The sequence below is a fragment of the Salmo salar genome, chromosome ssa08 (assembly GCF_905237065.1).
Source record: "Salmo salar chromosome ssa08, Ssal_v3.1, whole genome shotgun sequence".
NCBI lineage: Eukaryota > Metazoa > Chordata > Actinopteri > Salmoniformes > Salmonidae > Salmo > Salmo salar.
Window position 1 is genome coordinate 23581162 of NC_059449.1, and position 17500 is coordinate 23598661.

Genomic DNA, 17500 nt, shown 5'->3' on the forward strand with positions numbered 1-17500 from the left:
AGTAGTACGATAGACGTGATTTCAGTAGTACGATAGACGTGATTTCAGTAGAACGATAGACGTGATTTCAGTAGTTCGATAGACGTGATTTCAGTAGTTCGATAGACGTGATTTCAGTAGTTCGATAGACGTGATTTCAGTAGTTCGATAGACGTGATTTCAGTAGTACGATAGACGTGATTTCAGTAGTACGATAGACGTGATTTCAGTAGAACGATAGACGTGATTTCAGTAGAACGATATGTGATTGTGGATTGTAGAGATAACCTACTCTGTGTTTCAGTGTCATAGATATGTAGAGATAACCTACTCTGTGTTTCAGTATGATAGATATGTGGTCGTGGATTGTAGAGATAACCTACTCTGTGTTTCAGTGTGATAGATATGTAGAGATAACCTACTCTGTGTTTCAGTATGATAGATATGTGGTCGTGGATTGTAGAGATAACCTACTCTGTGTTTCAGTGTGATAGATATGTAGAGATAACCTACTCTGTGCTTCAGTGTGATATATATGTAGAGATAACCTACTCTGTGTTTCAGTATGATAGATATGTGGTCGTGGATTGTAGAGATAACCTACTCTGTGTTTCAGTGTGATAGATATGTAGAGATAACCTACTCTGTGTTTCAGTGTGATAGATATGTAGAGATAACCTACTCTGTGTTTCAGTATGATAGATATGTGGTCGTGGATTGTAGAGATAACCTACTCTGTGTTTCAGTGTGATAGATATGTAGAGATAACCTACTCTGTGTTTCAGTATGATAGATATGTGGTCGTGGATTGTAGAGATAACCTACTCTGTGTTTCAGTGTGATAGATATGTAGAGATAACCTACTCTGTGTTTCGGTGTGATAGATATGTAGAGATAACCTACTCTGTGTTTCAGTGTGATAGATATGTAGAGATAACCTACTCTGTGTTTCGGTGTGATAGATATGTAGAGATAACCTACTCTGTGTTTCGGTGTGATAGATATGTAGAGATAACCTACTCTGTGTTTCAGTGTGATAGATATGTAGAGATAACCTACTCTGTGTTTCGGTGTGATAGATATGTAGAGATAACCTACTCTGTGTTTCGGTGTGATAGATATGTAGAGATAACCTACTCTGTGTTTCGGTGTGATAGATATGTAGAGATAACCTACTCTGTGTTTCAGTGTGATAGATATGTAGAGATAACCTACTCTGTGTTTCGGTATGATAGATATGTGGTCTCTAATAGGAAACCAATGGTGTGTGGACACGCTGTGCAGTATTGACGTTCCTTTAATCTGTCCCAGAAGAGGTTAACGACGGGGCGGGAGACTATTGACCCGTCCGTCAACCAATTATTACCTCACTTCCTGCTGGGAAGAACACGCAAAGAGGGCTGTCTACTGATGCATCATGGGATAGTGCTGGGATGTAAGTCGCTCTGGATAAGAGCGTCCGCTAAATTACGTAAATGTAAATGTAATTAAGGCAGGGGTGTCAAATATACGCGTGGTTTGAGATTTTTTGTTGTTGAACTATTTGTTTTCGACATTAAAATATCTAAAAACCAAATGAAAACCGTATAGAAATTACAATGGATCTATATGTACGGTCTTTACACTGTGACCAGCTGGATAACAGTAATTTATAGTCTCTTCACTGTGTCCAGCTTGATAACAGCCCTTTATAGTCTCCTCACTGTGTCCAGCTGGATAACAGTCCTTTATAGTCTCTTCTCACTGTGTCCAGCTTGATAACAGCCCTTTATAGTCTCTTCACTGTGACCAGCTGGATAACAGTCCTTTATAGTCTCTTCACTGTGTCCAGCTTGATAACAGCCCTTTATAGTCTCCTCACTGTGTCCAGCTGGATAACAGTCCTTTATAGTCTCTTCTCACTGTGTCCAGCTTGATAACAGCCCTTTATAGTCTCTTCACTGTGTCCAGCTGGATAACAGTCCTTTATAGTCTCTTCACTGTGTCCAGCTGGATAACAGTCATTTATAGTTTCTTCACTGTGTCCAGCTTGATAACAGCCCTTTATAGTCCCTTCACTGTGTCCAGCTGGATAACAGTCCTTTATAGTCTCTTCACTGTGTCCAGCTGGATAACAGTCATTTATAGTTTCTTCACTGTGACCAGCTGGATAACAGTCCTTTATAGTCTCTTCTCACTGTGTCCAGCTTGATAACAGCCCTTTATAGTCTCTTCACTGTGACCAGCTGGATAACAGCCATTTATAGTCTCTTCACTGTGTCCAGCTGGATAACAGCCATTTATAGTCTCTTCACTGTGACCAGCTGGATAACAGCCATTTATAGTCTCTTCACTGTGTCCAGCTGGATAACAGTCCTTTATAGTCTCTTCACTGTGTCCAGCTAGATAACAGTCCTTTATAGTCTCTTCACTGTGTCCAGCTAGATAACAGTCATTCAAATTAAATCTCGACAGTCAGGGAACATTGAAAATTCAAAATGCGAAAGACAGAGGAATATTTTTTCTTAACCAATTTTCAGTGTGGACCTTCTGGATCAGAATTAACTTAACCCAGAAGGTCCACACCCTTAACCCTTAACCCTTAACCCTTAACCCTTACCCCTTAACCCTTAACCCTTAACCCTTAACCCTTAACCCTTCACCCTTACCCCTTAACCCTTAACCCATAACTCTTAACCCTTAACCCATAACCCTTACCCCTTAACCCTTAACTCTTAACTCTTAACCCTTAACTCTTAACCCTTAACCCTTAACCCTTAACTCTTAACCCTTAACCCTTAACTCTTAACCCATAACCCTTAACCCTTAACTCTTAACCCTTAACCCTTAACTCTTAACCCTTAACCCTTAACTCTTAACCCATAACCCTTAACCCTTAACCCATAACCCTTAACTTAACCATTCATAATGAGTGACTAAACTTAACCCTTAACCCATTCATAATGAGTGACTAAACTTAACCCTTACCTTAACCATTCATAATGAGTGACTAAACTTAACCCTTACCTTAACCATTCATAATGAGTGACTAAACTTAACCCTTAACTTAACCATTCATAATGAGTGACTAAACTTAACCCTTAACTTAACCATTCATAATGAGTGACTAAACTTAACCCTTACCTTAACCATTCATAATGAGTGACTAAACTTAACCCTTAACTTAACCATTCATAATGAGTGACTAAACTTAACCCTTACCTTAACCATTCATAATGAGTGACTAAACTTAACCCTTAACTTAACCATTCATAATGAGTGACTAAACGTAACCCTTACCTTAACCATTCATAATGAGTGACTAAACTTAACCCTTAACTTAACCATTCATAATGAGTGACTAAACTTAACCCTTAACTTAACCATTCATAATGAGTGACTAAACTTAACCCTTACCTTAACCATTCATAATGAGTGACTAAACTTAACCCTTAACTTAACCATTCATAATGAGTGACTAAACTTAACCCTTACCTTAACCATTCATAATGAGTGACTAAACTTAACCCTTAACGTATAAATGTAACATTGAGAGAACGTCTAATTCTGCAGTGAGATTGTGAGAGCTTGTTGGACACACACACACACACACACACACACACACACACACACACACACACACACACACACACACACACACACACACACACACACACACACACACACACACAGTACAGAAATCTTTAAGTCATACCACAGATTCTCAATTGGATTGAGGTCTGAGCTTTGACTAGGCCATTCCAAGACATTTAAATGTTTCCCCTTAAACCACTCGAGTGTTGCTTTAGCAGTATGCTTAGGGTCACTGTTCTGCTGGAAGGTGAACCTCCGTCCCAGTCTCAAATCTCTGGAAGACTGAAACAGGTTTCCCTCAATACTGTCCCTATATTTAGCACCATCCATCATTCCTTCAATTCTGACCAGTTTCCCAGTCCCTGCCAATGAAAAACATCCCCACAGCATGATGCTGCCACCACCATGCTTCACTGTGGGGATGGTGTTCTCAGGGTGATGAGAGGTGTTGGGTTTGCGCCAGACATAGCGTTTTCCTTGATGGTCAAAATGTCACAGCTGTCTTCAGAAAGGGAAGTGGACCAAGATGCAGCAGAGTTAGTGTTCATAATTTTAATTTAAAAATGATGACTGGAACACTACAAAAACAAGAAAATACCGACAGCTAAACCGTACTGACAGCACATCACACTGAACAGAAACAATTACCCACAAATGACAAACACAAACACACCCTAATATATGGGACTCTCAATCAAAGGCAAATAGACCACACCTGCCTTCAATTGAGAGTCCCCACCCCAATTAACTAAACATAGAACCAGACTACCTAGACTAAACATAGAATTACATGAATCTCAAACAGTGCCCAAAAACCCCGGAATACTTAAATCAAATGCCCTTACTACAAACACACCACCCCGAACCACATAAACCAAATACCCTCTGCCACGTCCTGACCAAACTACAATGACAATTAACCCTTATACTGGCCAGGACGTGACACAAAAAGCCCAATTTTAGTCTCATCTGACCAGAGTACCTTCTTCCATATGTTTGGGGAGTCTCCCACATGTCTTTTGGCGAACACCAAACGTGTTTGCTTATTTTTTAATTAAGCAATGGCTTTTTTTCTGGCCCCTCTTCCGTGAAGCCCAGCTCTGGCTTAAAGTGGTCCTATGGACAGATACTCCAATCTCCGCTGTGGAGCTTTGCAGCTCCTTCAGGGTTATCTTTGGTCTCTTTGTTGCCTCTCTGATTAATGCCCTCCTTGCCTGGTCCCTGAGTTTTGGTTGGTGGCCCTCTCTTTAACGTTGCTCCGTGGGATGTTCAAAGTTTCAGATATTTTTTTTATATCTCAACCCTGATCTGTACTTCTCCACAACTTTATCCCTTGACCTGTTTGGAGAGCTCCTTGGTCTTCATGGTGCCGCTTGCTTGGTGGTGCCCCTTGCTTAGTGGTGTTGCAGACTCTGGGGCCTTTCAGAACAGGTGTATATATACTGAGATCATGTGACAGATCATGTGACACTTAGATTGCACACAGGTGGACTTAATTTAACTAATTATGTGACTTCTGAAGGTAATTGGCTGCACCAGATCTTATTTAAGGTCTTCATAGCAAAGGGGGGGAAATACATACGCACTCACCACTTTTCCGTTTTTTATTCTTTCGAATCTTTTGAAATAAGTACCTATTTTTTCATTCCACTTCACGAATTTGGACTATTTTGTATACGTCCATTACATGACATCCTAAATGAAAATCAATTTAAATTACAGGTTGTAGTGCAATAAAATAGGAGAAAAAAAACCCGCCAACGAGGATGAATACTTTTGTAAGATACTGTACACCCATGCACCCGTACATGGATCTACCTTTCCTGTTCTCCCTCTCCACATATCATCTCTGTCATCCCCTCCATCTCTCTAGTCTATTGAGGCCCTGTATTCATTAGTGTCTTCACAGGGGCTGGGGTGTGTGTGTGTGTGTGTGTGTGTGTGTGTGTGTGTGTGTGTGTGTGTGTGTGTGTGTGTGTGTGTGTGTGTGTGTGTGTGTGTGTGTGTGTGTGACTGTCAGACAGAGTTCATTAGAATTTCCCTTCCCATTACTCAGGTGATAAATCAGAACAGAGAGAGTGAGAGAGAGAGAGAGAGAGAGAGAGAGAGAGAGAGGAGAGAGGGAGATCGAGAGAGAGAGAGAGAGAGAGAGAGGAGAGAGGGAGATCGAGAGAGAGAGAGAGTGAGAGAGAGAGGAGAGAGGGAGATCGAGAGAGAGAGAGAGAGAGAGAGAGAGTGAGAGAGAGAGAGAGAGAGAGAGAGAGAGAGAGAGGGAGATCGAGAGAGAGAGAGAGAGAGAGACAGGAAGATCTGTTAACAAGGCCAAAAAGAAGGGAGTGACAGCTGTGCCACTCTCTTCCTCCTCCTCCCTCTCCTCTTCCTCCTCCTCCCTCCCTCTCCTCTTCCACCTCCCTCCCCTCTTCCTCCTCCTCCCTCTCCTCCTCCTCCCTCTCCTCCTCCTCCTCCTCCCTCTCCTCCTCCTCCCCTCCCTCTCCTCCTCCCTCTCTCCCTCCTTAGTTAAAAGGTAGGGAAAGTGGGCTCAGACATGATCAGCGGTGAGAGGGGAGGACCTTTGTGTTCCTACCCCTGTGGAGAGAACTGTACACTGGCCCGAATGTGCGCTTATAAATATCTTCCCCACTGCCACTCTCAGTTTTCACACAGATGAATTCCTTCCCCCCCCACTGCCACTCTCAGTTTTCACACAGATTAATTCCTTCCCCCCCACAGCCACTCTCAGTTTTCACACAGATGAATTCCTTCCCCCCCCCACTGCCACTCTCAGTTTTCACACAGATGAATTCCTTCCCCCCCCACTGCCACTCTCAGTTTTCACACAGATGAATTCCTTCCCCGCCCACTGCCACTCTCAGTTTTCACACAGATGAATTCCTTCCCCCCACTGCCACCCTCAGTTTTCACACAGATGAATTCCTTCCCCCCCACTGCCACTCTCAGTTTTCACACAGATGAATTCCTTCCCCCCCCACTGCCACTCTCAGTTTTCACACAGATGAATTCCTTCCCCCCCCACTGCCACTCTCAGTTTTCACACAGTTTGTGATTTATATTTGTTTAGTGTTCCCTTTTTCCCATCAGAGATGAGAGAGAGAGAGATGAAGGGAGAGACAGAGAGAGAGGGTGGGTGTGGAAGAGAGAAAGAGACAGAGAGAGAGAGGGGGGAGAGAAGAGAGAGAGAGAGAGAGAGAGAGAGAGAGAGAGAGAGAGAGAGAGAGAGAGAAGGCTGGGATGGGGGGATGGAAAGGAGAGGAAATACTATTATGCAAATAAAGCGTCTGGGCCAAGTGGAAATGAGAGTGGTGTGTGTGTGTGTGTGTGTGTGTGTGTGTGTGTGTGTGTGTGTGTGTGTGTGTGTGTGTGTGTGTGTGTGTGTGTGTGTGTGTGTGTGTGTGTTAGCCGATTAGGCCTCAGCTGGTTATTGATGTGATATCTGGACATCATAGCCTCTGTCTGTCCATCTACCAACCAACCAACCAGCCCTGCCTGACCTGTCTGTCTGTCTGTCTGTCTGTCTGTCTGTCTGTCTGTCTGTCTGTCTGTCTGTCTGTCTGTCTGTCTGTCTGTCTGTCTGTCTGTCTGTCTGTCTGTCTGTCTGTCTGTCTGTCTCTGATCAGGGTTGATGGGACTATGAGTTGTGAAATTGACAACATTTACAGGCCAGAAGGAGTGTGTGTGTGTGTGTGTGTTTGCATCTGCACGTGTGTGCATGCATGCTTTTGTGTGTCCGTGTGTGTGCATTTCTGCTTGCATGCGTGTGTGTGTGTGTGTGTGTGTGTGTCAGTCATTTACAGCTGAGAATGAGAATGATCCATCTTCCTTAGTCTACTGTCACTGAGCTGAGCCAGAACCTCATCATCACCAATTACCTACTGCCTCATATACATCCCTACACAACACACACACACACACACACACACACACACACACACACACACACACACACACACACACACACACACACACACACACACACACACACATATGCACGCACACACGCGCAAAACACACACACACACGCACACACACTACACACACACACACACTACACACACACGCACACACACACACATAGAGGTAGTGTATAGTGTACAGGGTAAGAGAGAGAGGGAGGGAAGAAAAGAGAGAGGGAGGGAGGGAGGGAGGGAGGGAGGGAGGGAGGGAGGGAGGGAGGGAGGGAGGGAGGGAGGGAGGGAGGGAGAAAGAGAGAGAGGGATGGAGGTAGATAGAGAGGGTGGTAGGGGGAGTGTTCAGGGTAGATAGAGAGGGTGGTAGAGGGAGTGTTCAGGGTAGATAGAGAGGGTGGTAGAGGGAGTGTAGTGGGTAGATAGAGAGGGTGGTAGAGGGAGTGTTCAGGGTAGATAGAGAGGGTGGTAGAGGGAGTGTTCAGGGTAGATAGAGAGGGTGGTAGAGGGAGTGTAGGGGGTAGATAGAGAGGGTGGTAGAGGGAGTGTTCAGGGTAGATAGAGAGGGTGGTAGGGGGAGTGTTCAGGGTAGATAGAGAGGGTGGTAGAGGGAGTGTTCAGGGTAGATAGAGAGGGTGGTAGAGGGAGTGTAGTGGGTAGATAGAGAGGGTGGTAGAGGGAGTGTTCAGGGTAGATAGAGAGGGTTGTAGAGGGAGTGTAGTGGGTAGATAGAGAGGGTGGTAGAGGGAGTGTAGTGGGTAGATAGAGAGGGTGGTAGAGGGAGTGTAGTGGGTAGATAGAGAGGGTGGTAGAGGGAGTGTAGTGGGTAGATAGAGAGGGTGGTAGAGGGAGTGTAGTGGGTAGATAGAGAGGGTGGTAGAGGGAGTGTAGTGGGTAGATAGAGAGAGGGTGGTAGAGGGAGTGTTCAGGGTAGATAGAGAGGGTGGTAGAGGGAGTGTAGTGGGTAGATAGAGAGGGTTGTAGAGGGAGTGTTCAGGGTAGATAGAGAGGGTGGTAGAGGGAGTGTAGTGGGTAGATAGAGAGGGTGGTAGAGGGAGTGTTCAGGGTAGATAGAGAGGGTGGTAGAGGGAGTGTTCAGGGTAGATAGAGAGGGTGGTAGAGAGAGTGTAGTGGGTAGATAGAGAGGGTGGTAGAGGGAGTGTTCAGGGTAGATAGAGAGGGTGGTAGAGGGAGTGTTCAGGGTAGATAGAGAGGGTTGTAGAGGGAGTGTAGTGGGTAGATAGAGAGGGTGGTAGAGGGAGTGTAGTGGGTAGATAGAGAGGGTGGTAGAGGGAGTGTAGTGGGTAGATAGAGAGGGTGGTAGAGGGAGTGTTGTGGGTAGATAGAGAGGGTGGTAGAGGGAGTGTAGTGGGTAGATAGAGAGGGTGGTAGAGGGAGTGTAGTGGGTAGATAGAGAGAGGGTGGTAGAGGGAGTGTTCAGGGTAGATAGAGAGGGTGGTAGAGGGAGTGTAGTGGGTAGATAGAGAGGGTTGTAGAGGGAGTGTTCAGGGTAGATAGAGAGGGTGGTAGAGGGAGTGTAGTGGGTAGATAGAGAGGGTGGTAGAGGGAGTGTTCAGGGTAGATAGAGAGGGTGGTAGAGGGAGTGTTCAGGGTAGATAGAGAGGGTGGTAGAGAGAGTGTAGTGGGTAGATAGAGAGGGTGGTAGAGGGAGTGTTCAGGGTAGATAGAGAGGGTGGTAGAGGGAGTGTTCAGGGTAGATAGAGAGGGTGGTAGAGGGAGTGTTCAGGGTAGATAGAGAGGGTGGTAGAGGGAGTGTTCAGGGTAGATAGAGAGGGTGGTAGATGGAGTGTTCAGGGTAGGTAGAGAGGGTGGTAGAGGGAGTGTTCAGGGTAGGTAGAGAGGGTGGTAGAGGGAGTGTTCAGGGTAGATAGAGAGGGTGGTAGAGGGAGTGTTCAGGGTAGATAGAGAGGGTGGAAGAGGGAGTGTAGTGGGTAGATAGAGAGGGTGGTAGAGGGAGTGTTCAGGGTAGATAGAGAGGGTGGTAGAGGGAGTGTAGTGGGTAGATAGAGAGGGTGGTAGAGGGAGTGTTCAGGGTAGATAGAGAGGGTGGTAGAGGGAGTGTAGTGGGTAGATAGAGAGGGTTGTAGAGGGAGTGTTCAGGGTAGATAGAGAGGGTGGTAGAGGGAGTGTAGTGGGTAGATAGAGAGGGTGGTAGAGGGAGTGTTCAGGGTAGATAGAGAGGGTGGTAGAGGGAGTGTTCAGGGTAGATAGAGAGGGTGGTAGAGAGAGTGTAGTGGGTAGATAGAGAGGGTGGTGGAGGGAGTGTTCAGGGTAGATAGAGAGGGTGGTAGAGGGAGTGTTCAGGGTAGATAGAGAGGGTGGTAGAGGGAGTGTTCAGGGTAGGTAGAGAGGGTGGTAGAGGGAGTGTTCAGGGTAGATAGAGAGGGTGGTAGATGGAGTGTTCAGGGTAGATAGAGAGGGTGGTAGAGGGAGTGTTCAGGGTAGATAGAGAGGGTGGTAGAGGGAGTGTTCAGGGTAGATAGAGAGGGTGGTAGAGGGAGTGTTCAGGGTAGATAGAGACGGTGGAAGAGGGAGTGTAGTGGGTAGATAGAGGGTGGTAGAGGGAGTGTAGTGGGTAGATAGAGAGGGTGGTAGAGGGAGTGTTCAGGGTAGATAGAGAGGGTGGTAGAGGGAGTGTTCAGGGTAGATAGAGAGGGTGGTAGAGGGAGTGTTCAGGGTAGATAGAGAGGGTGGTAGAGGGAGTGTTCAGGGTAGATAGAGAGGGTGGTAGAGGGAGTGTAGTGGGTAGATAGAGAGGGTGGTAGAGGGAGTGTTCAGGGTAGATAGAGAGGGTGGTAGAGGGAGTGTTCAGGGTAGATAGAGAGGGTGGTAGATGGAGTGTTCAGGGTAGATAGAGAGGGTGGTAGAGGGAGTGTTCAGGGTAGATAGAGAGGGTGGTAGAGGGAGTGTTCAGGGTAGATAGAGAGGGTGGTAGAGGGAGTGTTCAGGGTAGATAGAGAGGGTGGAAGAGGGAGTGTAGTGGGTAGATAGAGAGGGTGGTAGAGGGAGTGTTCAGGGTAGATAGAGAGGGTGGTAGAGGGAGTGTTCAGGGTAGATAGAGAGGGTGGTAGAGGGAGTGTTCAGGGTAGATAGAGAGGGTGGTAGAGGGAGTGTTCAGGGTAGATAGAGAGGGTGGTAGAGGGAGTGTAGTGGGTAGATAGAGAGGGTGGTAGAGGGAGTGTAAAAAGGCAATCTCCTATTTGGACGGTCACAGTCCAGTGATTGTGTTGTTGATGAACACAGGGGGTGTTTAAGAGGTCAGTGAACACACACACACACACACACACCCACACACACACACACACACACACACACACACACACACACACACACACACACACAGATAGAAGGGTCATTCCCCCCCCACATCATAAACCAGATGAGCGGACTCTGTTTCCCCCAGACGTGAAATCTATAGCTGATCATCGCTGTCACTTTGTGGACAACCATCATTACAACTGAGTGATGAGGCTGGAGAAATGTAACCTCTCGTATTCAGGGGGGTATGGAGACAAGGACTGACCGTCCACGATATCAACACTAGATATGGACGCAATGGAGTTAAACCCGTTAAAATGTTTGGTTCTAATGGGGTTCTAATGAGGCAGTTATTCTGATGGGGGTTCTAATGAGGCAGTTATTCTGATGGGGTTCTAATGAGGCAGTTATTCTGATGGGGGTTCTAATGAGGCAGTTATTCTGATGGGAGTTCTAATGAGGCAGTTATTCTGATGGGGGTTCTAATGAGGCAGTTATTCTGATGGGGGTTCTAATGAGGAAGTTATTCTGATGGGATTCTAATGACACTAAACAATACATGAATTGCACTATAACGGTGAGAAGCGGTGCCCACAAAGGGCCTACATAAAGCTGTCCCAACAGTAGAGTCCCAACACCTTACCACTGCTACACCTGGCTATCGGCGGAACCTTGTCTGGCAGGGAAACAGTTAATTCAGCCTCATTTACTGCCTTTAAAAAAAAACATATCTGATATGGCTGACTTGCTTAAAACAAATGTGGTTTCTACTGACAAGTGAGATGTACAAACTATGGCATAAGGGGACGACGAGCGGATAAGAGGCAATCCGTAATTTCGGTTAAGACATTAACGAGCGAGCTAGGACGGACGTAGTCAATATAACTATTTGTTCAGCACTTTTGAAATGTACAGCGACAGAATTCAGAACATGGGACGTTCTTACAGTGTTCTCACCTGTACACCAAGTCAGAACCGTAGGGTAAATAAAGGGGGCATATAAGCAGACATTTAAAGCTCTTACAATATTCGATGATTACATTTCTCTAAAACAGGCTACAGGCTACATGCGCACCACCAAGTCAGAACAGTAGGTGAAATAAAGAGGTGAAAATAGACCAAATGATTAGGGCGAGGCACATGGGCTACTAACCTCTTACTACATAACGTACAGTACACTCTGAAAAAACAAAGGTTTAATCATGATGACGTCAGAGATCTTCAGGTCGTAGCTCTAGAAAGACGCCTGAGATCCCGATTTTACAAATCCGAGTTGGATGAAAGTTCAAAAGGTATTTTTTTCCCAGTCGTGGCTCGCTTTATTCCCCCAGAGTTCCCAGTTGTCTTTCCTTCCAAAACCCACTCATTGTTGAATTTGCGATTGTTGCGCAATGTTTATGAGCAATGGCCGATGAGCACCGATTTATTGTTTTATCTATTATTTCTCATCATGTGACGAGGATTGAAAAGGATTTGCCAGTAGATTGTCGACTCGATTCATGATGACGACTGCTAGCTAAGATTGTGAAGGTATGATGTTGACGTGATCGGTCCAATCAAAGCTGCTGTAGATAGGAAGTGATTTGACCTCGTTTTATCTGTGGCCAATGACCTTGGAACCTTCTTGGGATGACTCTACGGCAGCACCCAAGGGGGCTTGAATTTTTTTCGAGCTCTACCCTTAGGACTTGGTGGTGACGTAGTGTCCCCGTGAGTGACAGAACACTGAGCCAATCACGGCGTATTTTCTGCTGGTTTGCTCCTCCACCACGGGAAGCACAGGCTGAAATACATGCTGGAGTAATAGAGACAAGGTTTGTTTGCAGCTTCAATGATTTACACCTTATTTTATCATGTGACATGGGGCTCAAAACAGGAACTCTTTCTCTGTCCGTCCGTCTGTCCCCCTGTCCCTCTCTCTCTCTCTCTCTCTCTCTCTCTCTCTCCCTCCCCTCTCTCTCTCTCTCTCTCTCTCTCTCTCTCTCTCTCTCTCTCTCTCTCTCTCTCTCTCTCTCTCTGTCTCAGGGAGGTTTTGTGTTAACTGTAGCTCTCAGCTCAGTCTGTCCTAATCCTGTGGTTATAGACTGTAGTAAATCCTGTCTCTCTCTCTCCCCCCCTCTCTCTCTCTCTCTCTCTCTCTCTGTATCTCTCTGTAGCTCTCAGCTCAGTCTGTCCTAATCCTGTGGTTATAGACTGTAGTAAATCCTCTCTCTCTCTGTCTCTCAGGGAGGTTTTGTGTTAACTGTAGCTCCCAGCTCAGTCTGTCCTAATCCTGTGGTTATAGACTGTAGTAAATCCTCTCTGTCAACAGATCAATAACAGATTGATCCACAAGAGGCTCAGTGTGTGTTTGTAATCTGTGTGTGTGTAAAAAATACCTGACATCCTGAAGAGGTGTGTGTCCTTGTCTAACTCTTTCTCCCCCCCTCTGTCTCTCTCTCTGTCTGTCTCTCTCTCTCTCTCTCTGTCTCTCTCTGTCTCTCTATCTCTCTGTCTCTCTCTCTGTCTCTCTCTCTCTCTGTCTCTCGCTCTCTCTGTCTCTCTTCTCTCGCTGTCTCTGTCTCTCTCTGTCTCTCTCTGTCTCTGTCTCTCTCTGTCTCTCTCTCTCTCTCTGTCTCTCTCTCTCTCTCTCTGTCTCTGTCTCTCTCTGTCTCTCGCTCTCTCTGTCTCTCTCTCTCTCTCTCTCTCTCTCTCTGTCTCTCTCTCTCTCTCTCTCTCTCTGTCTCTCGCTCTCTCTGTCTCTCTCTCTCTCTCTCTGTCTCTCTTCTCTCGCTGTCTCTGTTTCTCTCTCCCCCCTCTCTCTCACTCTGTCTCTCTCTTTCTCCAGACATCAGAATATTCGGCCATGGCTCTAGCCGGTGGATTGGAGGAGATGAAAAGCAATCTGGCCAATCCAGGGTCAGCGGGGGAGCTAGGAGCCAGTGTTCCGGGCCCACAGTCCTATCCACTGCCAGGTAAAAATCTTTAGCCACGCCCAGATATTTCCTCCTCAATTTCTACCTCAATTAGACCCCTAATCTTTGACATTTTAATTTCTAAATGTCTGCCTTTACCATAAAAATTATTTTGGACAGTTGAAGCAAGTCACACAATTGTTTTTCTTCAGGACAATGTACCCCTTGCTTGTATTTTAATATACAGAAACCAAAAGATGAATCTGACCCATTGTAATCAGAACAGTATTTAGACTAAAGTCAGAAAAGTGATGTTAGGGCTGTTAGCGATTTCAAAAACAACAAACTGACGACAAGAGCTGGATTTATCTCATTTAACATGACTCCGTGTTCGGGATCTCTCCTCCCCTCCATCCCTCTCTCCTCCACCCCTCTTTTCTCTCCTCCATCCCTCTTTTCTCTCCTCCATCCCTCTCTCCTCCACCCCTCTTTTCTCTCCTCCATCCCTCTTTCCTCTCCTCCATCCCTCTCTCCTCCACCCCTCTTTCCTCTCCTAAATCCCTCTATTCTCCCCTCCGTCCCTCTCTCCTCTCCTCTCCTCCGTCCCTCTCTCCTCCCCTCCATCCCTCTCTCCTCCACCCCTCTTTTCTCTCCTCCATCCCTCTTTTCTCTCCTCCATCCCTCTCTCCTCCACCCCTCTTTCCTCTCCTCCATCCCTCTCTTCTCCCCTCCGTCCCTCTCTCCTCTCCTCTCCTCCATCCCTCTCTCCTCCCCTCCATCCCTCTCTCCTCCCCTCCATCCCTCTCTCCTCCACCCCTCTTTCCTCTCCTCCATCCCTCTCTCCTTTCCTCCGTCCCTCTCTCCTCTCCTCAGTCCCTCTCTCCTCTCCTCCTCCAGGAGTGAGAGAAACAAGTGAGAACAGGAGAGAGAGAATAAAGAAAGCCCCTTGAATTGAATTGAGAAACAGTAGAGAAACAGTAGAGAGAGAGAAAGAATGTGAGCGAGCGAGAGACCAAGGGAAATAGAGTCTCTCAATAAGTCTGTATGTTGACCTCTGTGGCAACGCTGTTGAGAACAGATACATCAACTATCCACACACACACACACACACACACACACACACACACACACACACACACACACACACACACACACACACACACACACACACACACACACACACACACACACACACACACACACCTCAGAGGATCTGGCCCTGTCTGCCCCCTCTAAGTTGCGCTGGAGAGAGTCCATCTCTGTCTCTCTTCCCTTCCTCCCTCCGTCTCTCATTCCCTCTCTCCTCCCCCTCCCCTCTCCCTCCCTTCCTCCCTCCGTCTCTCATTCCCTCTCTCCTCCCCCTCCCCTCTCCCCTCCCTTCCTCCCTCCGTCTCTCATTCCCTCTCTCCTCCCCCTCCCCTCTCCTCCCTTCCTCCCTCCGTCTCTCATTCCCTCTCTCCTCCCCCCTCCCCTCTCCCCTCCCTTCCTCCCTCTGTCTCTCATTCCCTCTCTCCCTGCCCTGTTTGCTGACCCAGTGGATGAGCAAACCGTCCTCACTAATACCTGACTGTCTGTCACATCAAATACACCCAGAAACTGTCCTCACTAATACCTGACTGTCCTCACGAATACCTGACTGTCTGTCCTAACTAATACCTGACTGTTTGTCCTCACTAATACCTGACTGTCTGTCCTCACTAATACCTGACTGTCTGTCCTCACTAATACCTGACTGACTGTCCTCACTAATACCTGACTGTCCTCACTAATACCTGACTGACTGTCCTCACTAATACCTGACTGTCTGTCCTCACTAATACCTGACTGTCTGTCCTCACTAATACCTGACTGCCCTCACTAATACCTGACTGTCCTCACTAATACCTGACTGTCTGTCCTCACTAATACCTGACTGTCTGTCCTCACTAATACCTGACTGTCCTCACTAATACCTGACTGTCTGTCCTCACTAATACCTGACTGTCTGTCCTCACTAATACCTGACTGTCTGTCCTCACTAATACCTGACTGTCCTCACTAATACCTGACTGTCTGTCCTCACTAATACCTGACTGTCCTCACTAATACCTGACTGTCCTCACTAATACCTGACTGTCTGTCCTCACTAATACCTGACTGTCTGTCCTCACTAATACCTGACTGTCCTCACTAATACCTGACTGTCCTCACTAATACCTGACTGTCTGTCCTCACTAATACCTGACTGTCTGTCCTCACTAATACCTGACTGTCTGTCCTCACTAATACCTGACTGTCCTCACTAATACCTGACTGTCTGTCCTCACTAATACCTGACTGTCTGTCCTCACTAATACCTGACTGTCTGTCCTCACTAATACCTGACTGACTGTCCTCACTAATACCTGACTGACTGTCCTCACTAATACCTGACTGTCTGTCCTCACTAATACCTGACTGTCCTCACTAATACCTGACTGTCCTCACTAATACCTGACTGTCCTCACTAATACCTGACTGTCTGTCCTCACTAATACCTGACTGTCTGTCCTCACTAATACCTGTCTGTCCTCACTAATACCTGACTGTCTGTCCTCACTAATACCTGACTGTCTGTCCTCACTAATACCTGACTGACTGTCCTCACTAATACCTGACTGTCCTCACTAATACCTGACTGTCTGTCCTCACTAATACCTGACTGTCTGTCCTCACTAATACCTGACTGTCTGTCCTCACTAATACCTGACTGTCTGTCCTCACTAATACCTGACTGTCCTCACTAATACCTGTCTGTCCTCACTAATACCTGACTGTCTGTCCTCACTAATACCTGACTGACTGTCCTCACTAATACCTGACTGTCTGTCCTCACTAATACCTGACTGTCTGTCCTCACTAATACCTGACTGTCCTCACTAATACCTGACTGTCCTCACTAATACCTGACTGTCTGTCCTCACTAATACCTGACTGTCTGTCCTCACTAATACCTGACTGTCTGTCCTCACTAATACCTGACCTGTCCTCACTAATACCTGACTGTCCTCACTAATACCTGACTGTCTGTCCTCACTAATACCTGACTGTCTGTCCTCACTAATACCTGACTGACTGTCCTCACTAATACCTGACTGTCTGTCCTCACTAATACCTGACTGTCCTCACTAATACCTGACTGTCCTCACTAATATCTGACTGTCTGTCCTCACTAATACCTGACTGACGGTCCTCACTAATACCTTACTGTCTGTCCTCACTAATACCTGACTGACTGTCCTCACTAATACCTGACTGACGGTCCTCACTAATACCTGACTGTCTGTCCTCACTAATACCTGACTGTCTGTCCTCACTAATACCTGACTGTCCTCACTAATACCTGACTGTCCTCACTAATACCTGACTGTCTGTCCTCACTAATACCTGACTGTCTGTCCTCACTAATACCTGACTGTCTGTCCTCACTAATACCTGACTGTCCTCACTAATACCTGACTGTCCTCACTAATACCTGACTGTCTGTCCTCACTAATACCTGACTGTCTGTCCTCACTAATACCTGACTGACTGTCCTCACTAATACCTGACTGACTGTCCTCACTAATACCTGACTGTCTGTCCTCACTAATACCTGACTGTCTGTCCTCACTAATACCTGACTGTCCTCACTAATACCTGACTGTCCTCACTAATACCTGACTGTCTGTCCTCACTAATACCTGACTGTCTGTCCTCACTAATACCTGACTGTCTGTCCTCACTAATACCTGACTGTCCTCACTAATACCTGACTGTCCTCACTAATACCTGACTGTCTGTCCTCACTAATACCTGACTGTCTGTCCTCACTAATACCTGACTGACTGTCCT

At 46.5% G+C, this 17500-nt stretch overlaps 1 protein-coding gene across 2 annotated transcripts in view; it reads left to right on the forward strand.

Moving 5' to 3' along the window:
- LOC123744230 (paired box protein Pax-5-like) overlaps positions 1-17500 on the forward strand; it is a 109601-nt gene that overhangs the window by 88841 nt on the left and 3260 nt on the right. For both annotated transcript variants that reach the window (XM_045723022.1, XM_045723023.1), the window contains exon 7: positions 13582-13708. In XM_045723022.1, the coding sequence (XP_045578978.1) occupies positions 13582-13708 (127 nt within the window). The remainder of the gene's footprint in view (positions 1-13581; positions 13709-17500) is intronic.